This window comes from Bidens hawaiensis, unplaced genomic scaffold (assembly GCF_021521415.1).
Source record: "Bidens hawaiensis isolate Kalapana, Puna unplaced genomic scaffold, B.hawaiensis_p1.1 tig00013119_1, whole genome shotgun sequence".
NCBI classification, from domain to species: domain Eukaryota; kingdom Viridiplantae; phylum Streptophyta; class Magnoliopsida; order Asterales; family Asteraceae; genus Bidens; species Bidens hawaiensis.
Window position 1 is genome coordinate 132,232 of NW_027492108.1, and position 24,843 is coordinate 157,074.

General features: G+C 33.2%; 3 protein-coding genes and 2 pseudogenes across 4 annotated transcripts in view; 2 read left to right on the top strand and 3 right to left on the bottom strand.

The window, feature by feature from the left end:
- LOC143543393 (protein NO VEIN-like) overlaps positions 1 to 24,843 on the bottom strand; it is a 286,208-nt gene that overhangs the window by 127,902 nt on the left and 133,463 nt on the right. The gene's annotated exons all lie outside the window — the stretch shown is intronic.
- On the top strand, positions 8,186 to 12,655 carry LOC143543373 (protein PHR1-LIKE 2-like). Its single transcript, XM_077035705.1, has 6 exons — positions 8,186 to 8,372; positions 9,715 to 9,791; positions 9,892 to 9,946; positions 10,049 to 10,127; positions 10,233 to 10,302; positions 12,098 to 12,655. Exons 1-6 carry the CDS (start codon positions 8,186 to 8,188, stop codon positions 12,482 to 12,484), a joined length of 855 nt encoding a protein of 284 aa, XP_076891820.1. The 3' UTR covers positions 12,485 to 12,655.
- LOC143543374 (putative calcium-binding protein CML22) lies at positions 12,838 to 15,160 on the top strand (annotated as a pseudogene). Its single transcript, XR_013137064.1, has 5 exons — positions 12,838 to 12,992; positions 13,234 to 13,476; positions 13,569 to 13,768; positions 14,748 to 14,923; positions 15,015 to 15,160. The product of XR_013137064.1 is annotated as a putative calcium-binding protein CML22 (transcript).
- On the bottom strand, positions 19,509 to 20,331 carry LOC143543410 (uncharacterized). The gene is made up of 2 exons (XM_077035742.1): positions 19,767 to 20,331; positions 19,509 to 19,696 (listed from the first exon to the last, which is right to left on the bottom strand). The coding sequence occupies exons 1-2, from the start codon at positions 20,329 to 20,331 to the stop codon at positions 19,509 to 19,511; spliced, it is 753 nt and encodes a 250-aa protein (XP_076891857.1).
- Positions 21,870 to 22,366, bottom strand: LOC143543411 (ethylene-responsive transcription factor ERF062 pseudogene; annotated as a pseudogene).

A 24,843-nucleotide genomic window follows, 5' to 3' on the forward strand; every position in this document is an offset into this window, starting at 1 on the left:
AAGGATTCTATAATAAGCAATCCGAGAATTCATGAATTACTTAGTCAAAATCGATCTACAGGTTTCACGAATTATTCACAGGCAGAAGAAGAAATGAAACATATAATTGATAAAAGAAACACAATCATAAATCAAATAGAAATAAAAAAAATAAATAAAAAGAATAATGGAAAATCACCGCCAAAAATTTGGAAAATATTCAAAATAAAAAATATTGAATTAATAGTTCAATTTTTCTTTGAAAAGATATACATAAATATCTTTCTATGTATCATTAATATGCGCAGAATCGCTCTACAACTTTTTATGGAATCAACAAAAAAAATTATTAAGAAATACATTGACAATAACGAAACAAATCAAGAAAAGAAAAATAAAATAAATAAAATGGACTTTATTTTGACTATCAATATAAAAAAGGCTTTTGATAATCTTAGAAATAGTAAGGGGAAGTCACATATTTTTTTTTTGATTTATCTTACTTGTCACAAAAATATGTATTTTTAAAATTATCACAAACCCAGGTTATTCACTTCAATAAGTTAAGATCTATTCTTCAGTATATTGGATAGTCTTTTTTTCTTAAGAATGAAATAAAGGATTTTTTTGGAAGACAAGGGATATTTGATTCCGAAGTAACACATAATAAACTTCCAAATTATGGAATGAATCCCTGGAAAAACTGGTAAGAGGTCATTATCAATACGATTTATCTCAGATTACATGGTCTAGAATAGTCCCACAAAAAGGGCGAAATAGAAAAAAGAAATGCCAGACGTCTCAAAATAAGGATCTAAAGAAATGGTATTCCTATGAAAAAGACCAATTATTTTATTACAAAAAAAACAAAACTCGAAAGTCTATTTATTACCAAATAAAAAAGAAAATTTTCAAAAAAACTCTAGATATGATCGTTTATCATATAACTATATTCATTCTGAAACTAAGAAGGCCTATATTTATAGATCATCATTAGAAACAAATAAGAAGCAAGAAAATTCCACCAGAAAGAAAGAAAATTTTTTTAACATACTCAAAAATATTCCTATCAAGAATTATCTAGTAAAAAGCAATTATATATATATGAAAAAAAATACAGATAGAAAATATTTGGGTTGGAAATTGAATAAAAATATTCAGGTTGAACCTAATAAGGACCAAACCAAAATAGGGGATAAATTCATAATAATGGTCTTTTTTATCTTCCGATTGATTCAAATTCCGAAATCAATTCCAAAAAGGTATTTTTTGATTGGATGGGAATGAATGAAAAATTATTAATCTTAAATCGCCTCATATCAAATCCAAATTTTTTTTTCTTTCCAGAGCTTGTGATACTTTATCATAAATATAAAGAGAAACCTTGGTTTATCCCAAGCAACTTACTTCTTTTTAATTTGAATATAAATCCAAATTTTAGTGAAAATCAAAATATAAAGGGAAGGCAAGAGGAGGGTGATGATTTTTTAAATTTTAGCCCATCCAATTCAAAACAATATTTTGAATTAAATAATCAAAACAATATTTAAGAATCTTTTTTAGAATCAATTGAAAAACTAAACATATTATTTAAAGGAGATTTTCCTTTGCAATTAAGATGGACTGGACGTTTGAATCAATTGAATCAAAAAATGATGAATAATATCCAGATATATGGTCTACTGGTTAGCCTCATAAATGTAAGAAATATTACTGTATCCTATATTCAAAGGAAAGAAATGAATATGGATATAATGAGGAGACGTTTAAATCATACACAATTAACTAAAAAGGGAATTTTGATTATGGAACCTGCTCGTCTATCTATAAAAAATGATGGACAGTTTTTTATGTATCAAATCATAGGTATTTCATTGGTTCATAAAAGTAAGCACCAAAGTAATCAAAGATACTGAAACCCCCAAAATGTTGCTAAGAATCATTTTGATGAATCCATTCCAAGACATAAAAGAAAAACTCTAAATAGCGACAAAAATAATTCTAATTTGCTTGTTCCTGAAAAAATTCTATCGTCTAGACGTCGTAGAGAATTGAGAATTCTAATTTCTTTCAATTTAAAGAATCAAAATAATGTGCATAGAAATCAATTATTTTGCAAGGAGAACAGGATAAAAAACTGGAGTCAATTTTTGGATGAAAGTGAAATTTTGACATAAAAAAATTTTTAATTAAATTAAAGTTCTTTTTTGGCCTAATTATCGATTAGAGGATTTAGCTTGTATGAATCGCTATTGGTTTGACACCAATAATGGGAGCCGCTTTAGTATGTTAAGGATATATATGTATCCATAATTGAAAATTTTGAGTTTCCTATATATTCTGTTGTTCTATCAATCATATTTTTCATTTTTTCTGTTGTCCGTGATCTGTAAATATCCATGTTATATGCAAGTAACCCGATGCACACATGTACTGTCCTACATCCCAGTTTAGGATAAATAATAAGGAAGTGGCGTATCAATTAAAGCTATAAATAAATAAAAAGATAAACTCTTTGGTATCATCTTTTTGTATCACTAGGCATATGAACTCAAAAATAGGTTAATGTTAATTGATAAAATGAATATAAAGAAATTATGATTGTTGTGTATACTACATTAAAATTTATGACATTATTATTACCGATCAATAAAATCTATATCTGCAAAAAGGGGAGTATCAAATTATTTTATGGTAAAAAATTCGTTTATTTCAATTCTTTTGAAAGAACAAAAAGAAAACAAAGGAAACAGAGGATCTGTTGAATTTCAAGTAGTAAGTTTCACCAATAAGATACGGAGACTTACTTCACATTTGGAATTGCACAAAAAGACTATTTATCTCAGAGAGGCCTGCGGAAAATTTTGGGAAAACGTCAACGGTTGCTGGCTTATAAGTCAAAACAAAATAGAGCGCGTTGTAAAGAATTAATAGGGCGGTTGGATATTCGAGAGAGAAAAACTCGTTAATTTGAATTCTTCGCTTAAAGTTTGATGAACTTCTTTTCGCTTTCAGCAATTCATGGAAGAATGAATCAGGAAAAACCCATGACTGTACCATCTACAAGAAAAGACCTCATGATAGTAAATATGGGACCTCACCACCCATCAATGCATGGTGTTCTTCGACTCATTGTTACTCTAGATGGTGAAGATGTTATTGACTGTGAACCAATATTGGGTTATTTACACAGAGGTATGGAAAAAATTGCATTTACCATTTACGTGTAAGGTCATTGTGTTATATGTATTTACCATTGTGTCTTACGTTTAAGGTCATTGTGTTATATGTATTTATCATTATGTCTTACGTTTAAGGTCATTGTGTTATATGTATTTATCATTGTGTCTTACGTTTAAGGTCATTGTGTTATATGTATTTACTATTGTGTCTTACGTTTAAGGTCATTGTGTTAAATGTATTTACCATTGTGTCTTACGTTTAAGGTCGTTGTGTTATATGTATTTACCATTGTGTCTTACGTTTAAGGCCATTGTGTTATATATATTTACCATTGTGTCTTACGTTTAAGGTCATTGTGTTATATGTATTTACCATTGTGTCTTACGTTTCAGGCCATTGTGTTATATGTATTTACCATTGTGTCTTACGTTTAAGGTCATTGTGTTATATGTATTTACCATTGTGTCTTACGTTTAAGGTCATTGTGTTATATGTATTTACCATTGTGTCTTACGTTTCAGGCCATTGTGTTGTTATAATATATGTATTCATTATTGTGTTTTACGTTTCATGTTATTGTGGAATATGCATTCATCAATGCGTTTTATGTATTAGATAATTTTTTGGTATTTTTCATTATATATATATATTATTACATAGCGGTGCTATTAGTATTTAAAAAAACACAATGATCAGTTAAAAGTCACAATGGCGAAAAAACACAATAATAAACAGAAAGACACAATGACGAAAAAAGACATAATGGTAAGCAAAAAGTCACATTTACGTAAATTATTTTTTATTCTTATATGACAAAATTATACTCATATTAAAGGTAAAAAAAACGTTTGTTATTATGGTGAATTTTATTTATTTTTTAAATATCATATGAAAAAGTTATAGACGTTTAAAAATGATGGGGGAATTAACATGTGACTTGCATGTGGAGAAAGAAAATGTGTAATATTACTTTTATACCTTTTTCATTTGGTCCCTACTTGACACATGTTAATTAATTATGGCTTCTCATCTTTCTCATTTTTATTTCACTTTGTAGAATAACTTGATTCTTAATATAATAATCCATAAAACTTAAGTGCATGTATTTTAAATCCATATTTTACTTATGTAACTTGATTTACACAAAACAATGGTTGTACTTATAATCCAATCATCTAATTGTGTATATTGTTTTCATCATCAACACATCGTCTAACCAAGGCACGTTTGGTGGGTCATACGTCATTCATTGTAATCGTTGAATCAAAGCCAACAGGACTAGACAACGTTAATAATACCTAAAGTTCTTCTAAAGTTTCTAGAAAATCCTAGCACATGGTAGTTATCGTCTTAGAAATGGAGGCGATTGTGTTAGATGCAGTAATATTTTGTTTCAGTCTGTTTGTGGTGTTTGAGTTTGAGTTGTTTCATTGCACTAATTAAAGACGTACAAAATACTCAAGCAATCAAGTTATAAGCCGGATGCATAGACACTATGATTATATCATTGTACAAAAGCATAATGAAACTAATTTAAAATTTTGGTAAGAGGTGTTATAAGTATGGGACATATACGAACATGATGATTATGTGTAAAAGGTGCTGTATTTTAAAAAGAATTCTGGTATTCATAAAGGAAGAGTCATATCGTGTTCTTTAGCTTCACATGTTGAGCACATAAAGAGATTCAACTTAATATAAACTAAGGTGACATATACAAAAAGATAAAAGGGGTGACACGAAATACTTTGCAAGTCTACATGACATATGCCTTTATATCAAGGACATGACGTACCCTGTCATAGTGTTATTATGTCATTAGATCTAAAATACGAAAGGGAACTGTTATTTATACACTCTTTGTTTTTTTAGAGAGGATGTACATAAAAGATAAAATGTGTGTTAAAAGGGTGTATGAATATCAAAAAAGGTGTGTGAATAACCTATGCCAATACGAAAACTTATGTTCAATGTAGGTTCAATAATTCATAAATATTTTAATTATCTCTTCAGTCATATTAAGATAACTTTTAAATTGAAAACTTTCAGCCGATGGTTAAAATTTATAACTATCGACATTTTTGCAATTACATCAATAGAAAGATCAGTCAACACGAACTCCATCGACAATAACTTATGTTCATAACTATCACAATTAGGCATGACTGCCATTGATCCAAGTTATCACTAGTATCATAAGTAAAATGTTACATAATAGTAATTAAATCAATGCAGTATTGAATGAGTGTGTAGTTCAAACATTCTAACTCGTATTAATGTTTATTCATGTTTATACTTTGATATTAAGTAAATTTTGATTAATCAAAATGAAGCCATCAAAAATAAGCATTTTTTGTGAATGAACACGCCTTCTCGCTACCCAACAATTTTATTTGTCCACCACTTTTATATTTATAAGGTAATACATAATGGCTAATGCTTCTTAAGAGGTATGTTTCGTTACATCATTATCAGTTTGTTTATAAAAAAAAATATGTGTAGTTGATAATATCCTTATGTCATTATCACATGATTAAATATAACACCATTAAAAATGCATATAAATATAACAGCCTATCATTTAAAATTCAGTTAAAATTTTGTATCACATTTTATTATAAATCGTTGATAAAATTTATATTATGTATCATCTTTTTTCTTCTTCTGTTCTTACTAATAGAGTATCACGTTAATATGTAAAAAAATTAATTATAAATAGCCATCACCATTTTAGGGGGTGGTCATGGAGATTTTCTCAAAGATTTTTCTTCATAAGAAGATCATGGGTAACGTCTTGAAAGAACAAATTTTACCGATGTTGTTACAAAATTAGAAGTGTTAGTTGTTTGTATAAAAAAATTAATAGTAAATAACTAGCATCACTATTAATGATTGTTTTGGCCAACAGTTTTCTAGGAGAAAAAAAAAAGGAATATAGAGGTTGGCTCGGGACTAAAAAAAGACAAACAATTGTACTCAAAAGAGAACTACGTTAAAGAAAGAAAAAATGAAAAAGAGGATTTATTTTATATTTAACTAGTTTTTATCCCCCGTATTACGGGGTTGTTTTATATTATTTATTCTAATATTTATTTATTTTTTGAATTTATATTTTTTTTATTGTATGAAAGTTAATAATATACTTATGATTTGGTGATAAATTGTTTCACAAATAAATGAGATGTTATAACCCGATTTAAAAGCTATATGGTTTTAATGAGACCCAAGACCCGTTTATTTCTTTTACTATAAAATTGGTTTATTAGTTATAAATAATATTTATGAAAGTTAATAATATACTTATGGTTTGATGAGACCCAAGACCCGTTTATTTTTTTACTATAAAATTGTTTTTTTTAAATTTAAATAATATATATACTTTTTTTAAAATAAATAAGATATTAATTTTTAGTATATCATATTTTATAGTATTTTTACATCAATAATTTGGTGAGAATAATTTTTTATTGATGGAGATGTTATAATCCGTTTAAGGAATATCTGGGTTTGGTAAGACCCATACCCATGAATTCGGGTCAAATGCATGAGAAGCCACCATTTATAAATCAAGCAAATCTGGTGACTCCAAAAAAGGGGGGAGCGACAACATCGCGACACGTAGGATTTTTGGGTTTTCATTTATATATATTATTAAAGATTATTATGAAGATTTAAACAACGACAAATATTGTTCATTCGATTTATTAACTAAACATAGTGATTAAATCGAAATTCGAAACAGAAGCAAATGGGTAACAAATTGTGTTGGTGTTACTATCCCCTTTTGAATTATAAAATCATTTTTTTTAAATCACATTGATAGATCTTGAAATCATAACATATGCATATCCTGTTAAACTTGGCTAAGTAACTTCACAACTTAAGATATGATGAAATTAAAAGTGTCAAGATCAAAATGTATAAATACATGTTGATTGTCAAGACACACATTCTCATGTTTATTCTCTTTTTATGCTAAGTAAGAGGTTTTTTAAACATTTAAGTTAAATTTTGATTATTCAAGTTTTGCAATTGATTTTTTTATTTGTACAATTGAATGTTATTGTGTTGCATCACACTAATCATATTTATTCTTGTATGATTGTTTGAATGAATTTATCGTACCATAGTTAAACATGAGAAAATTGATGTGGTTTTACATAAATCGTGTGAACACTAAAACTAGATAAGTAATCAAATATTTGATTTTGCAATTTATGACCGGACCTACTCAAGCGCCACATATATACGTCTCACCATCTTCTAGCTTATTGCTTCTCGATCAATATGTTGCGTTCTTTTCTCAATTTCGACTTTAGCGTTTCACAAGCTAACAAACCTATTCATGCTTTGATGATGTTTATTCTTTCATCATATTAAGTGTTTGCATCGCTCTTAATTTAGTAGGCTTTCACATTATTTTTTCTTAGATGTCTTATCCAGATCATACCATTCATCTTGTAGTATAGAGTACTATCATCACCTTTTATATGGGTAAGATCATACCAGAATTGCTATTTGTCTGCCTTAACATTTCTCAATATATTGTTTATAGATCACGAATTTGACCCTTATCCATTATTGTCAAAACCCGTTCTACCCCGAACCAAAACAACCATCCTGATTTGAATATGTTCTGACACGCTAACCCGTCCTACCCTCGTCTTTTATGTCACCTATACTTCTATATAAATAAAAAAACAAATATTCATGTTCTTGTTATTATCATTGTAAGAATTAAATTAAAATGTATTTAAAAGGTAGAAAAAGTCTATAAAAAATAATAATCATATTGTTTTACTACTAGGTATAGAAAGTAACAGGACTCCTCATAGCATGTTGTGTCTTTCTTTCTTCAATATACATATATTAACTAAAATAATATTACAACAAAAGCGACAGCCTGATTTTGACAACTCAACAACACGACATCTCTCTCTCTATTTCTCTTTCATTAAACACTAAACCATTCAAAATCAAACCCTAATTAACTTCAACTCTTCTTCTTCATCTGAACTTCGAAATGTATTCTGGGATCCACTCCATAAATAATTTAGCCCACGGCGACTTTTCGGGTCAGTTAGATGCTACCACTTTCGTTGGGGATCCATGTCTCGTGTTGACCACGGATCCGAAGCCCCGACTCCGGTGGACTTCGGAGCTCCATGAGAGATTTGTCGATGCGGTTACTCAGCTCGGTGGACCTGACAGTTAGTTTCTTTAATTATCTTTAAATTAGTTAATTTGGGATCAAGATGGTACCTTTTTGGGAAACTGATTGTGGGTTTAAATATTTAGTTATTATGTTTGATACATGTATGGTAAATTGATCTTTATTATTCAATTTTTTTATTTTGGAAAGCAATTAAAGCAGTAGGGGTTAGGAGTGGCATCAGAATGGGGATATTAATTAGGGATGTGCGTGGTGCGGTTCGGTGAGGTTTTTACTAAAACCGAACCGAAAACCAAACTTTCGGTTTTATAATTTTTTTAAAACCGTTCGGTTTCGGTTTTTTCAGTTTTCGGTTTTTGGTTATTTCGGTTCTGTTTTTTCGGTTCTCAACAAAATACAAAACCGAACCAAAACCAGTATTTCGGTTTTTGCTAAAGTTCAAAACCGAACTACCTGTTTCTAATTTGGTTTGGTTTTTTCGGTTCGGTTTTTTTGGTTTTTTCGGTTCCATCTTGGTTTTAACGGTTTTATGCTCACCTCTAATATTAATCGTGTTGGGTTGGCGGGTTGAATTTTTCAACCCGGACACGACCTGTATTTGTATACGGGTCAAAAACATTGATCTTTAATTCTAACCCACAAACACTTAAAAATGATGTAACCCGAACAGGGCCCGTTCAACCAATTTATCTAAATGCGTCAAACGAGTTTGCGGGTTGGGCGGTTACAACCAAGTTGTAAACTTTTTGAGTGGGTTGTAAAAAATGGGTTAAACGGGTCATAAATGGATGGGCTAGTGGGTTGACTTGTTTACTAAATAGGTTGTGTCAACCTGAACATGACATGTTAAATTAATTAGGTCAACCCGAACACAACTTGCTATTTTATGTGTGTTGGATATTCCAACCAAAAACATGATTATGTCCATGTCGTGTTCCTGTGGTGTCGGAAGTTGCCGCCTCGAATCAAATGTCAGAGAAGTAGTCATTTTGTGTTTGGACTATGGATGCTAGTTTTTAAAGTGATTATTGTGACTAGAAAAAGAAGAAGAGTCCCAAAATAGATAAATTGTAATTATTAATCAGATAGTTGGGTGCTTAAAGTTAGGTAAGGTAATTTAACACTCATGAAATCATATTATTTTGGCTATTAATAATAAGATAGTCAGATAGATGATAACCACTAATTTCAACGCGTATCCAAACATCCCTTACATGTGATTATAACTTATAAGGGTTACTCTATTAAATTCTTACATCACTACGGTTATTTAAATGATTCGTGACGTTTAATATCTTATGTTTGATTGTCAAGTGATGATATTTTGTGATAGTTGTTGATTATTATTTGATAATAAATTTATTTTTACGGTATTTCAGAAGCAACTCCAAAGACAATTATGAGGACTATGGGAGTAAAAGGGCTCACACTTTATCATTTGAAGTCACATCTTCAGGTTAGTCATTTTTATAAATAAGGGCATATAAGTAATTATAACACCGTTTGACAATTCTTGTCTGTAATTTTTAATTTATATTGTGTATATATTCTTGCAGAAATATCGGTTGGGGAAACAATCTTGCAAAGAGTTAACCGAGAATTCCAAAGATGGTAATCATCTTACAACATACGAGAATGATGCATAAATTTGACAATTACTATTTTTATTACAAATTTTGTTAATTTTATTACTAATTCTTGTTCCAATTTTAGCATCATGTATTGCTGAAAGTCAAGACATGGGTTCATCCACAACATCATCAACGAGAATGTTGCCACAAGATTCAAATGAGTATGTTCAATTTATGAATTTTTAAAAAGTTAAAAATAATTTTTTTATAAACGTGTCATATGAGATTATGTTTAATAACCTTGTTTTAATTGTTACTTCCAACAGTGGGTTCCAAGTTACAGAAGCTTTGAGGGTGCAAATGGAAGTCCAAAGAAGATTGCATGAGCAGTTAGAGGTTAGTGTATTAACCGACCCGCTTCTTGTGTCTGCCAAAAGTTTTCATCAAAGGTGGCAACTTTGCCCCATTTTATGAGTAGTTTGATTCGGGTCATGTTTAGTTTCTAATGGCTCAAACGGGCTAAATCAAAAGGTTTAGGTTAAAAAGGAAACATGCCAAACGGGCTGGACGTTTGAACGGGTTAAACAAGTTGAAAGTCATCTAAAATGAACATTTAATGCACACCGAGTGCTAAATCGTGTTATTAAAAGGAAGTATATTATTATGGTAATACTATATTTTCTTTATAACGTTTAACATTAATGTGGCCCGCTTCTCGTGTCTCCCAATGGTTTTAAAAATTACAAGATTTTCATGAAAGATGGCATTTCTTGACCCATAGAATTCTTTGATACGGGTTATGTTTAGTTTCTAATGGGTCAAACGGACAAAATTCGAAGGGTTAGCCAGTTAGGCTAAAAAGGAAAAAAGGTCAAGCGAGTTGGATGTTTGAACGGCTTAAACAAGTTGAAAGTCACCAAGAATGTATTTTTGATGACATAGGACATGCTAAATCGTGTTATTGAAATAAGTATATTGTTATTGTAACAATATATTTTCTTTATCGCATTTGACCATAATTATTCATAAAGAATAAGAAAGACGGGATGATAAGTATTTTGGGTCAACACAACCGTTTCCCTACAAAGTACTTGTTTTGACCACCTGTACATAGAGGTGCACAAAAAACCCGAACCCGGAACCGGACCCGAAATAAATACCCGGAACCGGTTTTTCTAATACCCGAACCCGACCCTACCCGTAGGGTACGGATAGGGTATGCATTTTGGCACTAAAACCCGAACCCGAACCGGACCCGATTTGTACCCGGTGATACCCGAAAACCCGATTTGTACCCGGTAATACCTGAACCCGGAACCAAGGTTGTCCAATACCCGAAACCGGGTATTTCAAATACCCGATGTATACCCGAAAAATACCTGAATAATACCCCTAAAAAGTGTAAACTTTTAAAAAAATCCAATCTATATAAAAAAAATACCGGAAAAAAACACGAAAAAACCCGTAAATAGAGTTTTTTCAATACCCGATAATAGGGTATTCAAATACCCGGTTCTATACCCGACCCGAACCCGATGCATAGGGTATGATTTTTAGAGACAATACCCGACCCGAACCCTACCCGATTATTACCAATACCCGGTCATACCCAAACCCGGGTATTTAGAAAACCCGATTTGTGCACCTCTACCTGTACACGCATTTGCCACCTTTAAATTTCCTTCAAACTCGCACATTAGAAATCAGGCAAACGGATCAACTGTTGACTAATAATTTGTAAAATATTTAAAAAATATTAATTTTTATTGAGAAAATATATTTGTATAATCATACTTGACTCTATATGTATTTTGTTTTTACTTAAAAAAAACTTGACTCTAATTATAGCAAAATATTGACATTTTTTGGTTCAAGGTTTTACATTTTCATAAAGTGTTATCTTTCATTAATGATTTTTACAAAACTATTATTATATATAAAATACTATGTATAATCAAATTTGATTCTCATTATTTGCAAAATGCTGACATTCTTGGGTTCAAGATCTTAGATTTCCAAAAAAAAATGTTACCTTTTTATCAACAGCTTTTACAAAATAATAATTATTATTAAAAAATATATTTGTATAATCATAGACTCTAATTATTTGTTAAAATATGACATATTTGGTTCAAGATTTCACATTTTCATAAAGAAAGTTATTGTTTATTAACAACCAATCGGTTTTCAGGTTCAACGTCGTCTCCAGCTTCGAATAGAAGCACAAGGCAAATATCTTCAGTCAATCTTGGAAAAAGCATGTAAAGCTCTAAATGATCAAGCAGTTGCAACCGCAGGGTTAGAGGCAGCTAGGGAAGAGCTTTCAGAGCTTGCAATCAAGGTAGCCAACGACTGTCCGCCATCTGGCATTCCCATCCCTTCACTTCCTGAAGTTGCATCTTATTTTGAAAACGTGTTCGCACCCAGCGTTGACAGTTGGTTAACATCAAATAATAGCCCTGTGAATTCACCTGCGGGCATGAGCCCACAAGCAGTTGGTCTTAAAAAGAGGCAACGAGCCGTGTTCAGTAGCCCAACGGGCCAGGCTAGCCGAATGGATGATGTTTGGATATCTTGATGCGAAATCGTGTCGTAAAGATGTCATTTTTTTTTAAAAATTTATTGTTAATTTGTGATCATTGATCATTCTCAACCAACTGTTGTAGCCTTTTAGTTTTGTGAAATATAAATTGCAAAACAACTGATTATCTTTTATCAATTTGGGCTGTTGTTTACTTATTTAACATTTTTTTTTGCACTTTGTAAGATCTAAATCTCAATGTAAAGCTAAATAGGTGTAAAATTTGTTTAATTTCAACCTAAAAATGCAAACTTTTTTCCTTGGAAGAATGATGAAATTTTATTGGTGGGTCCTTTTTATATCTACCTATCATTTAGCCATCCACCTTCAAGATTATTAAAAGGAACAATCTTTAATTCTCAAGTCTCTAGTCATTTCACATTTCTAGAACCAGATTCCACTCAGCTTTGTCTCTTTTTCTTCTTTTTAGTTTTTAACTGATAAGTATGCAGTTCTTGGCCCAAAACTAATACATCCTCTACTGAAATCATCAAAGCTTCAATGGGTAAGTTTTTTTATTTCAAAATTAATTGTTTGATCTTATAGTTTCATGAACCTACTGAAACTCTGCATATGTTAAAATCAACAAATTTGATCATTTGTGGTTCAAAGATCTCTGCTTAAAATCATTGACTCATATGTTGGTTTCTTAGCTATCAGTCAAATGAATATGTTCTACTATTCAAGTTTGTTTTTTTATTCTCAATATTTTCCATATGATGATTTATGAATTTTGTCTTTTAAAGGTACACCACACACATGCTCTTCACTCAAGTCACTGTCCAACAAAGTTGGAGGAATATTATGTTGTTGCAATTCACCAAACCGGTACGAACGGCTAGAAAACAGGCTTCAAAGAAAAATGCTGGAGGCCAAGAACAACAGCAAACAAACACACAAAACTTTCCGGTCCATGAACAGCATAATATTGAGGTTTCCTCGGTTTAAAGAAGGATTAAAGGAAATTCAAAGTGTGTTTGAATTATACGGTACGCTTAACAAGATTGTTAATTTATTACTTTGCTACTTTCTTTCATGTGTTATAAAGTTTCTTGACTGCTAAAAGTTGACACCTTTGTAGATGAAGATTCAAATGGAACCATTGATAATGAGGAGTTAAAGAAATGCTTACAAAAATTGCAGTTTGATTGTACCACGGAGGAAGTTAGAGATCTTTTTGTGTCTTGTGACATAGATGGTAGCAACGGGATACAATTTAACGAGTTCATTGTTCTGTTGTGCCTTATTTATCTTTTAGCCGGTCCTTCCTCATCTCATGCGGTAAATTCTCATTTTGACTTATTTATATATGAATAGGTTGGTTCGGGTTGGTTGGTACCTGTGGGTAAAGAATAACAGGTCAAGTTTGAATGCATATAACTGTCTAAATCAATCTATATAAGATACTATATTTCTATTGAAATTACATAAATCTCTAAGTTATAAGCGATACTAGTCGTTTATTAAACAAAAAATTATAACTGACAAAAAATGTTTTGGGTCAACCTAACCCATATAAAAACTTACCCTATTCCCATTTACCTGTGATTATAAGGTTGTAAATTTTTTACATGAGTCATGGCACGTACCTAACACAGATTCGCGGCTTTGCATACACGAAAGTTTTGGGTTGAACCACCGGTATACATAGCTAAACAGGTCGGGTTCTTGGGCCTGTTTAACCCGTTTATCTATAAAAAAAGTGTTTCGTGCAAAAGAATGATTAGTTTTCTATGGCAAAATAATAGAAATTGACACAATGCTTTATATTTAAAGTATCATTGTTTTATACACATTTGCATTTTTTTTTATAAAATTGCATTTTAAAAGTACTAATATGCAAAAAATAATAGAAAAGAGTTTAACGGATCATGTTCTTTTCAACCCGCGAATACTAGTGTCGTGTATGGGTTCATATGTCTATTGTCTGACATGATTTTCAGTTTCATGTTGGGAACCCGCCAAGTCACGATCACGACCCGTTTGGCATCCTTGCTTTTGAATGGTTATCTGTAACGGGTAAAGAAAAAGATTTAACTAAAAGGAAAACATATCAAACAAATTATTATTGAAATAATATAGTTTTTCTAATCATATTAGACACGCTAATTGTATATTAAAACATTAACGGACGCGCTATGGGTCAACCCAACTCATAACAAAATGACCCGTTTTAACACAAACCACCTTTTGACCATTTTTTCAACTCAGTTAATAAAATTTGTAAACAAAATCCAACGTAAACGAAATCTTGTTACAGACACCAACTGTGGGATCTCCAGAGCTCAAAGCAAACATTTGATACCATAATTGAAGCTTTCTTATTTCTTGATAAAAATGGTGATGGAAAGCTAAACAAGACGGACATGATGAAGGCTATGAACGAGGACTTCCCAACGGAGAAATCACCTACACGTATCACCATGACCAGATTCAGTAATTTTCTTGATTTTGATATTAAATATTTTCTTGAATGAAAAGAACCGAAAAGTTACAAGCTTTTGGTGTTTTTGTTTTGTAAATGCAGAAGAAATGGATTGGAATAAGGATGGTAAGGTGAGCTTTAGAGAGTTCTTGTTCTCTTTGATTGATTGGGTTGGAATTGATCATGATATATAAGCAGTGGTGATAATGAGTGAGGTTATTGTCAGTATGTAATATATGCAATGTTTAGCTTTGTGAAATCATTTGTTTTAAAGTTGGTATCTTTGTGAAGTTTGTTAGTTATGTAAGAAAGATTTGTTTATATATTTTCATGAATCAAGTAATGGTTTTCAGTGTATATGTGGATGTGTTTACATGGAAATTTTTACATATTTTCATTAATGTTTTTCCTTCCATTATACATTTCTTCATAGTTCACATTAGAGGTGCACAAAATACCCGGATTACCTGATCCGGAACCGGTTTCTACCTGTACCTGACCCGCGAGTACGACCTGGTATAGGATTTCTCTCAGGAGCCGTACCCGAAACCGGAACCGACCTGGACCTGCCGGAAACCGGAACCGGAAATACCCTGTCAAAACTCGACCCTACCCAAAACACGAATAAACCCGTTCAAATACCCGACTATACCCAGAACTTGTTCTTACTCGACCCGGTTTTGACTTTTGTTGACCATACCCGGAACCGGTTCCTACCCGGTTCCGGTTCCTAAAAATACCCGATTTGTGCGCCTCTAGTTCACATGCACAAGTCCAGGGTCGGAGGCCCAAAGCAGGTACTAAGATTGTGGCCCTTTAGTTAAAATAAAAAAAAAAAGAAGAAAAATATTTTGCTTTCGACCATATGATTCTTATATCATCTAAGAAAGAGATGAACAAGAAAACCGGTTCAAGCCCGTTTATCGGTTTAGAACCCAACCTGGTATCAACTAAAACCGGTTTGGAATAATCTGGTTTCCAAACCGACAGTTCTTATAGCGGTTCGGACATTGAATAACCAAACCGGCTTTAAACTGACCCGATTTTGAATAAAAAACCGGTTTTTTTACTTCAACCCGGTTTTTTTAATAGTTAACCGGCTTACAAACCGAACCGATCTAATCGGTTTCGAACAAGTTTACTCCTAAACCGGTTGATAAATCGAACCGGTCTGGCCCAGAAACCGGTTTTGGACACCTCTAATTTATGCGGTATGCATAATTATAGACCACAATTCCATTCCTAGTCCGCTAATGAGCCCAAAGCCCAAATTACCTACATAGAGTATTTTCTTTTTTTATTATTATTTAGAGGCCTTAGAAAAATAACGGCCTAAAACTCTTACTTTATTTCACTGTCTCTATTTATAACCTTACGCATGCTTTTTAACTGTCTTTTTAATTGTCTCTATTTAAAACTAAAAGTCATAAAACTCGATATACTAACTTTACTGTTATAAAACAGTTTTACCAAAATGTTTCATATTTTCTAAGCTTTTAACAATTACAAATCACCTTATTAGTATTAGAGGTGACTAGTAGCAAATAAGATCATGATCATATAAGCCACAATTACAAATCACCTTATGAGCATCTCCAATGTTTGGAGACCTTTGTACAAGCCACATAAAATCACCCACTCCCATTCTCTCTCCTCCCATTCTCTCTCTTTCACCCTCTCACATATACTCTAACAAGTGTATTGAAATTTCAAACCTCTTTCACTCTCTCTCATCTCTCTCTCTTCCACCTAGGAGCCACCTAGGATTCAAAACAAACAAAAACCTAACAAAAACTCACCATTCGAGATGCCCTAAGCTTTTTCAATACAATGAATAATGCACCGAAATGAGTAACCATGATTTGTGTCCAACCATGTCTTTCTATCAACCAATTTAAATGCTATTTGTAGTAAGATACAAACACTCATCAAGTGTCAGCAATTCAGCCACATGAAATAATTTCCAATAGCTTTTAGTATCATTTAAGTTAATAATTTGAGGTGCACATGGAGACCAACAAATCAATGAATATCACTCACATTGTAATATTCCTTCAGCCTTGTAATTTGTTGATATGAACATTAGAACCAATATTTCAATCCTAAACAAATTACACAAATTTTCAGCTTTACTCTCAATCACGCCGACTTTAAGAATCATTTAAAATTTCAGGGTTTGAGACGAGTGAAATAAAGGACCCAAAAATCACTTTTTTTTTTATTTTTTTTTGAAAGGCTCGTATATAAAGAAAACAAAGGGAACCTTCTAGCTAGAAGCTAGAAGCCCGAACAAACAAGAAGAAAGAAAATACAACCGGAACCAAAACAGAAAAGGAAAAATAAAACTTGAAACAAAAAACTACAACGGGAAATTTTCAAAGTTGAATTGACACCATTTGTCCCACTCTAAGCTGGCCTGATTGCTCCTATTTTTCACCCAAAGATAGAAAACCAACTTTATGTCACTTATCAGTTTATTAACCGTACACTCTTTAAAGTTATGAATCTTCTCATTCCTTGCTTTCCAGATGAGCCAAAACGTGACCACGAGAATGGCCCGTATTATCTGATCTAACTCCTTAGGGACTTTAAGCTGTTTTGGAAGTTCTAGAACTTGTTGAATCGAGCCCAAATTTCCTGCGTACGATAACTTCACCCATGACATAATAACCGAAAGAATGTTTCTAGCGTAGCAGCAGTTTACCAAGAGGTGTTCTACGGTTTCTGGAAAGGAACCACAAAGTCCGCAATTCACCTCTTCCATTGTTAAGCCTCGGCTACTCAAAGCTATTCTAGTAGGAATGCGATCTAGAAGGACCCTCCAAATGAAACAATTAACTTTGCTAGGAATCCAGTTATTCCAACTTTTGAAAGCGATCTCTGGAATTCCAACATTATCGATTTCCCATCTAAGACTTTTGACCGTGAAATGACCAGCCTTGTTCTCACTATTATTCCAACACCAACTATCCATATCATCTGATAAAAGAACATTTGAAAATACAGTATATACCCCTTCAAGCTGTTGTTTCTCCAAGGTTGTGGTAGGCTGCCTTTTCCAGCCCCAAATTGGTTCTGTCTTTCCATTTATCTTTAGGAGTCGGTCCTTTATGAGCACCTCTTTATTGGACTCTAAAGCAAACAGGTTTGGAAAGGTTTCCTGAAACGAGTTCGCTCCAACCCACTGGTCCAACCAAAACGACGTCTTATCTCCCTTACCCACACGGACTGTTAATCGGTTCTTGAAGTTTAAATTAAGGTCAGGTTCCGATTTCCAAGTACCACCAAGGGTCGATTTAAAAGGTACCCAACCCCATTTTCGAGGCCCATTATGCAAAGCTGATATCGTCTTTACCCGAAGGGAAGATCTGTTACCTTTAAATAAGGTCCACCATTTAGATAGTAAGGCTGTGTTAGCAGCATGAAGACTACCAACACCGAGGCCACCCCGATCTTTTGCACATATAAGTTTTTTCCAGGCAACCCAACTTATTTTTTGTCTCTCATTATTTCCTCCCCATAAAAACTTTCGTCGTTTACATTCCAACATTTTTAAAACTTTAATCGGTGCTTTGAAAAGTGAGAAGTAATATGTGCCCAAACTACCTAACACCGATTTGATAAGTGTTAGTCTACCACCAAAGGATAATGATTTCGCTTTCCACTTAGAGAGTTTGGAGTCAAACTTATCTAAAACCGGTTGCCAATGTTTTTTATGGCGCATGTTCGCTCCAATTGGTAAGCCAAGGTATAAGAATGGTATTTTACCTCCTTTGCAATTAAGCACTTGAGCTTTAAGTTTCAGCTCTTCATCATTCACTTTAACAGCATACAACATGCTTTTATGAAGATTTACTTTTAAACCAGAGACAAGGTAAAAGCATCTTAAGATGCGTTTAAGGTTGTCGAAATTCGTATCGCTCCAATCTCCCACAAAAACAGCGTCATCGGTATAGAAAAGATGAGAGATTAGCGGACCATTCCTTGGAGTTTGAATACCATGGTAAAGACCTTCTGAGCATGCTGATTTCATAGCCACATTTAAAGCTTCCATGGCGATTAGAAATAGGAATGGAGATAACGAATCTCCTTGGCGAACCCCCTTTTGAATGTCAAACTCGGAAGTCGGGGCACCATTTACCAAGATTGAAGATCTTGCTGTGGCTAATGTACCAATTATCCAGGACCTCCATTTGTTTGGGAAACGCATTTGTGACATAACTGAGTCAAGAAAGCGCCAGTTTACCGAGTCAAAGACTTTATCGATGTCAATCTTGAAAGCCATAGCCTGTTTGTTCGATTTTTTCAACCATGATAGGAGTTCATTCAAGATAAGGACCCCTTCCGTGATATTCCTACCCGAGATGTACGCTGATTGAACTTCGTCAATAACCAACCCAATAACCAATCGTAAACGATTAGCAAGCACTTTGGATATCACCTTTGGTATGCAACCAATTAAGCTAATGGGCCTGAATTTCTCTATCTCTTGTGGGTCCCCCATTTTTGGTACAAGAGTAATGAAACTTGAGTTGCACCCATAACTGATTCTGCCATTGGTATGAAAATCTTTTTCAAAAGTAGACCAGAATTTCTTTATAAAAGCAAATGAGAAGCCATCTGGTCCTCCCCACCACAATCCCATACTGCTCGCTTTATCTCCGCTTTACTAAAAGGTTCAATCAACGACTCCGCGTCAGCTTGAGAATCTGTTGTTGAAATATATTGGTCTATCCCGAGACGACTCCTTAAACTTTTTATATTTTCTTTTAAATCATCAGGCGCTGTCACCCATTCACCATTAAAAAAATAATCCGTTCAAACGATTAATTTTTTTGTGGCAATTAATAATACCATGGAAGAAAGACGAGTTCTCGTCACCCTCAATAGCCCATCTGATTCTAGCCCTTTGTTTAAGATCCAATAATCTACATTTATGAAGTTCTGCTAATTCCATTTTACTCTTTTGTCTGGTGTTGATCTCTTCCTCGGTTAGGGCTGACTTTTCAGCTTTAAGGTCAAGTTCTTCCAATAATCTACCCAGGTCTCGTGCTCTGCCCAGTTCTAATTGCTGTTCATTTTGTCTCCATGTTTTAATAGCTATTTTACACCTTTTCAATTTGGTAGCTAAACGAAAGTCTGGTGGACCATGTGGTGTGTATTGCGCTAGGGCATTTGTAATCACCTCAATTAGATCATTGTTTCTGAGCCATGAATTAAAAAATCTAAACGGGCGTGGACCAAACTTGAGATCTGTGCATGATAGAAGCAGAGGCCTGTGGTCCGAAGATAACTTAGGAAGTGCTAAAAGAGAAGCTGTTGACCATTTGCTTAAGAACTCATGGCATACTAAAACCCGATCAATTTTGCTGAATTTAAAACCCACATCCGACATATACGTGAAACTGCTTCCGCCCATTTATACTCTGTGAGATCTGCCTTAGAGATAAAATTTGACAATTTTATCACTTTCGCATTTCCAAAACCCAACGTGGATCAAAGCAAAAAAAAACAAACAAGACACATTCTTCGGAATTGAAACCCATGACCTTTGATTCCATGGACTAACACTCTTTCTATCACACCAAAAAAGTCATTTTGTAAGCTTTTGTTTAAAGCAAAATTATATATAATATTTTTAGCAGTTATTACTCATAAGTCTCTCGAAAAACTAGACCCGGGTTGGTCGCCTTCTTGCCTTCCCTTTGGGCCGGTCATGCTCACTATATGTGCATTAGCATATTTAATTAATGATCTCTCTTTTGGTTAACGAACCAAGAAAGTATGGATAGTTCTTTGTCTAGAATCATGCCATCTACTACCCCAACTATTTCTATACGAATCAACTATGAAGTAACACATTGCGTAAAGGGATGGATCCAGAAAATTTTGTTATATGAACAAAGTTTAGCCGTGTAAGAAAATTGGACCACGTCAAATAGAGTGAAAACTTTTAGTCAGGTCTAAAACTGAATTGAGTTAAAGAAAATAGCAAATAAGAATAACATAACTAACTGATTTAAAAAAAACTATTTATATTAAATAATCTAGTCAATAACTAACTAATTGTTATTTATAGAACATTAATATTCAAATTTCTAACCCCAACTCTTGGGTTATATAAATTTTAGATTAAACTAAAACATTTAAATAATTGCTTCTATTAAAATTGAAGTATACATTGAAAATATATGCTCTTTTGGCCACAAATAGCAGCAAGGAGAGGTTAAATAATATTACACATCCACAAGTATATGCAGATTTACTTCAACAATATATCAATTAAACAATAAGCCTTTTAAGAATATCCTACATTCACAACAAATATGACAAATTAAAAACAACATCATGCAGATTCACAACAACAATTCACAGCAAAAGATTCACATCAACAATATCACAAAATATAATTTGTGGGAACCAAACATTTTACTAGATTTTCTAGATCCAAGGTTGAAGTCTAGATTCTCTGGATCGAAGATTGCACGAGGTGGATTCTAGATTCTCTCGATCCATGGTTGCAAAGATTAAGTAATCCCCGGTTAACCTAGAGAAGAAGTTAATCCAAATCTAAACTGCCTTGTTTGTTCCTTAAACCATTCGTATCAACTAACTAATCAAATATTAGTTGTAAGTGGTGAAGCTTGGACGAAAATTCGTGGGAGGACTCAATACGTATAAAAAATTTCAGATGAAAGCGCATAAAACTACGTTGCAGAGAACAAAAGGGGGGGGCACCATTATGCCGCGCAATAGTCCTTCCGATCAACATTTATTGCCTTAGACCATTTAGTAGTGTAACAATGTCACATTTTTAAATCAAATATCTCTCTTTATTTATCGAATATATTTTTTTAACGACTTTTTTTGTCACTCATGAGATTTGAACATTCGTCACTTTGGTATTTGTCGAATATATTCATTCATTCATACAAATAACGTTTTAACATCATATACTTATGGATCAGAAACAAGAAGAGCATCCCAAATCATATCCATATCCAAAGACGGCATTCTACTAAGCGGCAACCCGTCCCCGACCACCGTCGGCGGCACCACCATTTCCGCCTCCGGTCCACCCCCTATCGCCTTTTCCAACAAACCCACCTCCGGTACCACCGGTACTCCCAAATCATCCACCTTCACATCCACCACCCAATCATCCACCTTCACATCCACCACCCGCTTCGACACCGCATTCAATTTCGCTTCCAACAAAGCCGCGGTATTCCCATTCCCCGAATTCACCTTCAACTGACTTTTCAAATTCGGGAAATTTAAATGCGCGCAGTAATATACGCGGCTGTGTCATACGCAAACGCGGCCTCTTCGGCCGTGTTAAATGTCCCGAGCCATACGCGGGTCCGGTTACGCGGTAACCGGATTTCCGCCACCCATTTCCCCCAATGCCTTTGTCTTACTCCTCTAAACAACTTTCGTCCCGTGTACTTCATAGGTCGGGTTTGGGTACATATACTCGACCGAAAATGATCACCCGCGTAGCGACTAGTCAGTTTTCGGCTAAACATTAGCCAATCCGCCACTGGCTGTACTGGACTCGGGCTTGGTAACACCGGTAACACTAAATTAGTATTAGAAACATTGGGTAAAGTTTGTGACGTACAAAAATTATTATAAGAACATATTTGGTGTAGGTGATATTCCTCCATTGGAATAATATGGAAGAAATTAATGTGTGGATTATCAAATGGTGTGAAATGATGATGAGGACTTTAAGGTTTATATAAAGTTCGAGGAAAACTAAATATTAATGAGGCCGCGAGTACGCTAATCATCTGATTATATTAATGTTAATTTCGTTGTGTAACGTCTAGGTATCATTTGTTTATGTGACATGTCATGATGTTTACATATTTGTTTTCATATGTAATTTCTGGTTACTTTAATTAACCTTTTTTAATGATGAAAACCTAATTATTATTATTATTATTATTATTATTATTATGTTTATGTTTATGTTTATGTTTCGATACCCAACTTTTGACCTAGTGGTAGAAGGCTTGCGTACTCCAGTGGAGACTTAAGTTCGAACTTCACTTGTGTCACTTTTGGTGAATATCGACAATGAGGGATTTGAGCTAGGTCTTGCGAGGTTGTAAGTTCGAATCCCAAGCTCACCCGAGTTTTCATACCACTGTTTGTAAGTTTGTTACGCCAGACTGCCAGAGAGTTTTACTCTTGTGTTGACACGACTGTCAAGTGGCAATCGACGATATGGTTTCCTGGGGAACGCCCAAACCAAACTTTGAAGTCATCATTGGCCCGGTTAAGACAACATAGTATGGCCAGAGTGAAGCAACAAGACTCCCCAAAATGGTGAACTTGGTAGCCTAATACACAAGAAAGTCGCCGTTCCAAAAAACATATAAATATAGGTTTGTTTCGATTTTATATCAATTGAATATAAGAAATAAGCATCACGACTAAGGGAAAACAAAACCCCTACATCAATAATGAGTTGAATGATATGAAATCTAATTTGGATCCTTAAACAAGATTGCAACTTTACAAATTCAATATTTTCTTAAACACTAACATAGCCATGTTTAATAAACGTGTTACACGAAATTAAACATTTACCACGGTTAATGTAGTTAATAATAACACAAATAGCATGACAAATAATGTTTAACACGATTAAATATAACCATTTTAATAACACGAATGGCGTGATATATTTAGCACGAATATTGGCATAACTCACTAACATGAAGAATAACAAAAAGATATAACTAACTAACGTGACAAAACAAAACTAACAAAAAATTACAATTCATATTTAGTTATTTATAAAACTAAGTATTTTGATAAAAAGATTATAAAGTAACATGTTGGCGTAATAAACTATTTAATACGCTGAGTAAAACATGTTACGCTTGTTATAAATGAGTTAAACGGGTTTAACTTGTTAAGATACGTTTTCTAACCGTGTCATAAATTTGTGTTTTCTAACCGTGTCAAAAAATTTGTCAACGCTATGACCTGAACCATTTAACTCTGTGTCGAGTAAAGGTTTGTTCAAGGTTATTATTATTGTACATTTTCGTGCTAATAATGCTCTCTATTCCTATTATAATATTACAATTAAATAGTGATTATTGGGTGTCATTATCCTTAATTATCTTTAAGCTTATTGGTTAGATGGCTTTTGAGATGTGTTTGGGGCATTCATATGTTGATTGCCAATTTTGGGAAGGTAGTTGACATCCACAAACGCCACTGCTTTCACCCTTTTCAATTTAAAATAATAAAGTTATATATATTTATCAATTATTTATATTATTAGATAAAAATAAACGTTTCTTTCTGTCACACCCCGACCAGAGGCGGAACATGCCGGGGTACAACGTGATTGGACAAATACACAAGACACTATTTAAAGTGACAATATTCATTTAACTCATTTTATTTCAACAAATCGATAAACAACACTTCTCGTCTACACAAATAAACTGAATACAAGTAATAATTATTTTGTTCGTTTTGCTAATATCCTAAAGGTCTTGGTAACGTTTTCCGTCAAGCACTCTAGTCAACAAAAGTCAAACCTGTAACATTTCATAAAATAAAGTTTGTCAACACAAAGGTTGGTGAGCAATTCATAAGTTTGAGCATATAAGTGTATAGTATGAAAATCCACAAAACTTGTATACAAAACAATAAATAAGAGCTATAAACTAGAATAAATAGTTATCGCTAAACAAGTTAGCGACACCTAGCTATTGACAATTAGTCTAGGATTTTATGACAGTTGCTAATAAGCTTACATTAGCACCACCTAGCTACAAGGGGATGCCGAGTAGTCTAGGATTTATAGTTATCGTTAATAGCATACGTTAACGACACCTTGCCATTGCCAAATGGTATAGGATTTATAGTTTCATCATCCAAAAGCTGTAAACACATAGTC

Bases quoted from the DNA above. Each gene is read 5' to 3' on its own strand.
- LOC143543373 (XM_077035705.1), top strand. From the start codon at position 8,186: ATGTATTCTGGGATCCACTCCATAAATAATTTAGCCCACGGCGACTTT. The intron at 9,947-10,048 runs GTAATCATCTTA...TTCCAATTTTAG, and splicing joins AACCGAGAATTCCAAAGATG to CATCATGTATTGCTGAAAGT. The intron at 10,303-12,097 runs GTTAGTGTATTA...ATCGGTTTTCAG, and splicing joins GATTGCATGAGCAGTTAGAG to GTTCAACGTCGTCTCCAGCT.
- LOC143543410 (XM_077035742.1), bottom strand. From the start codon at position 20,331: ATGGGCGGAAGCAGTTTCACGTATATGTCGGATGTGGGTTTTAAATTC. The intron at 19,697-19,766 runs GTATTATTAATT...AATGGGTGACAG, and splicing joins GAACTCGTCTTTCTTCCATG to CGCCTGATGATTTAAAAGAA.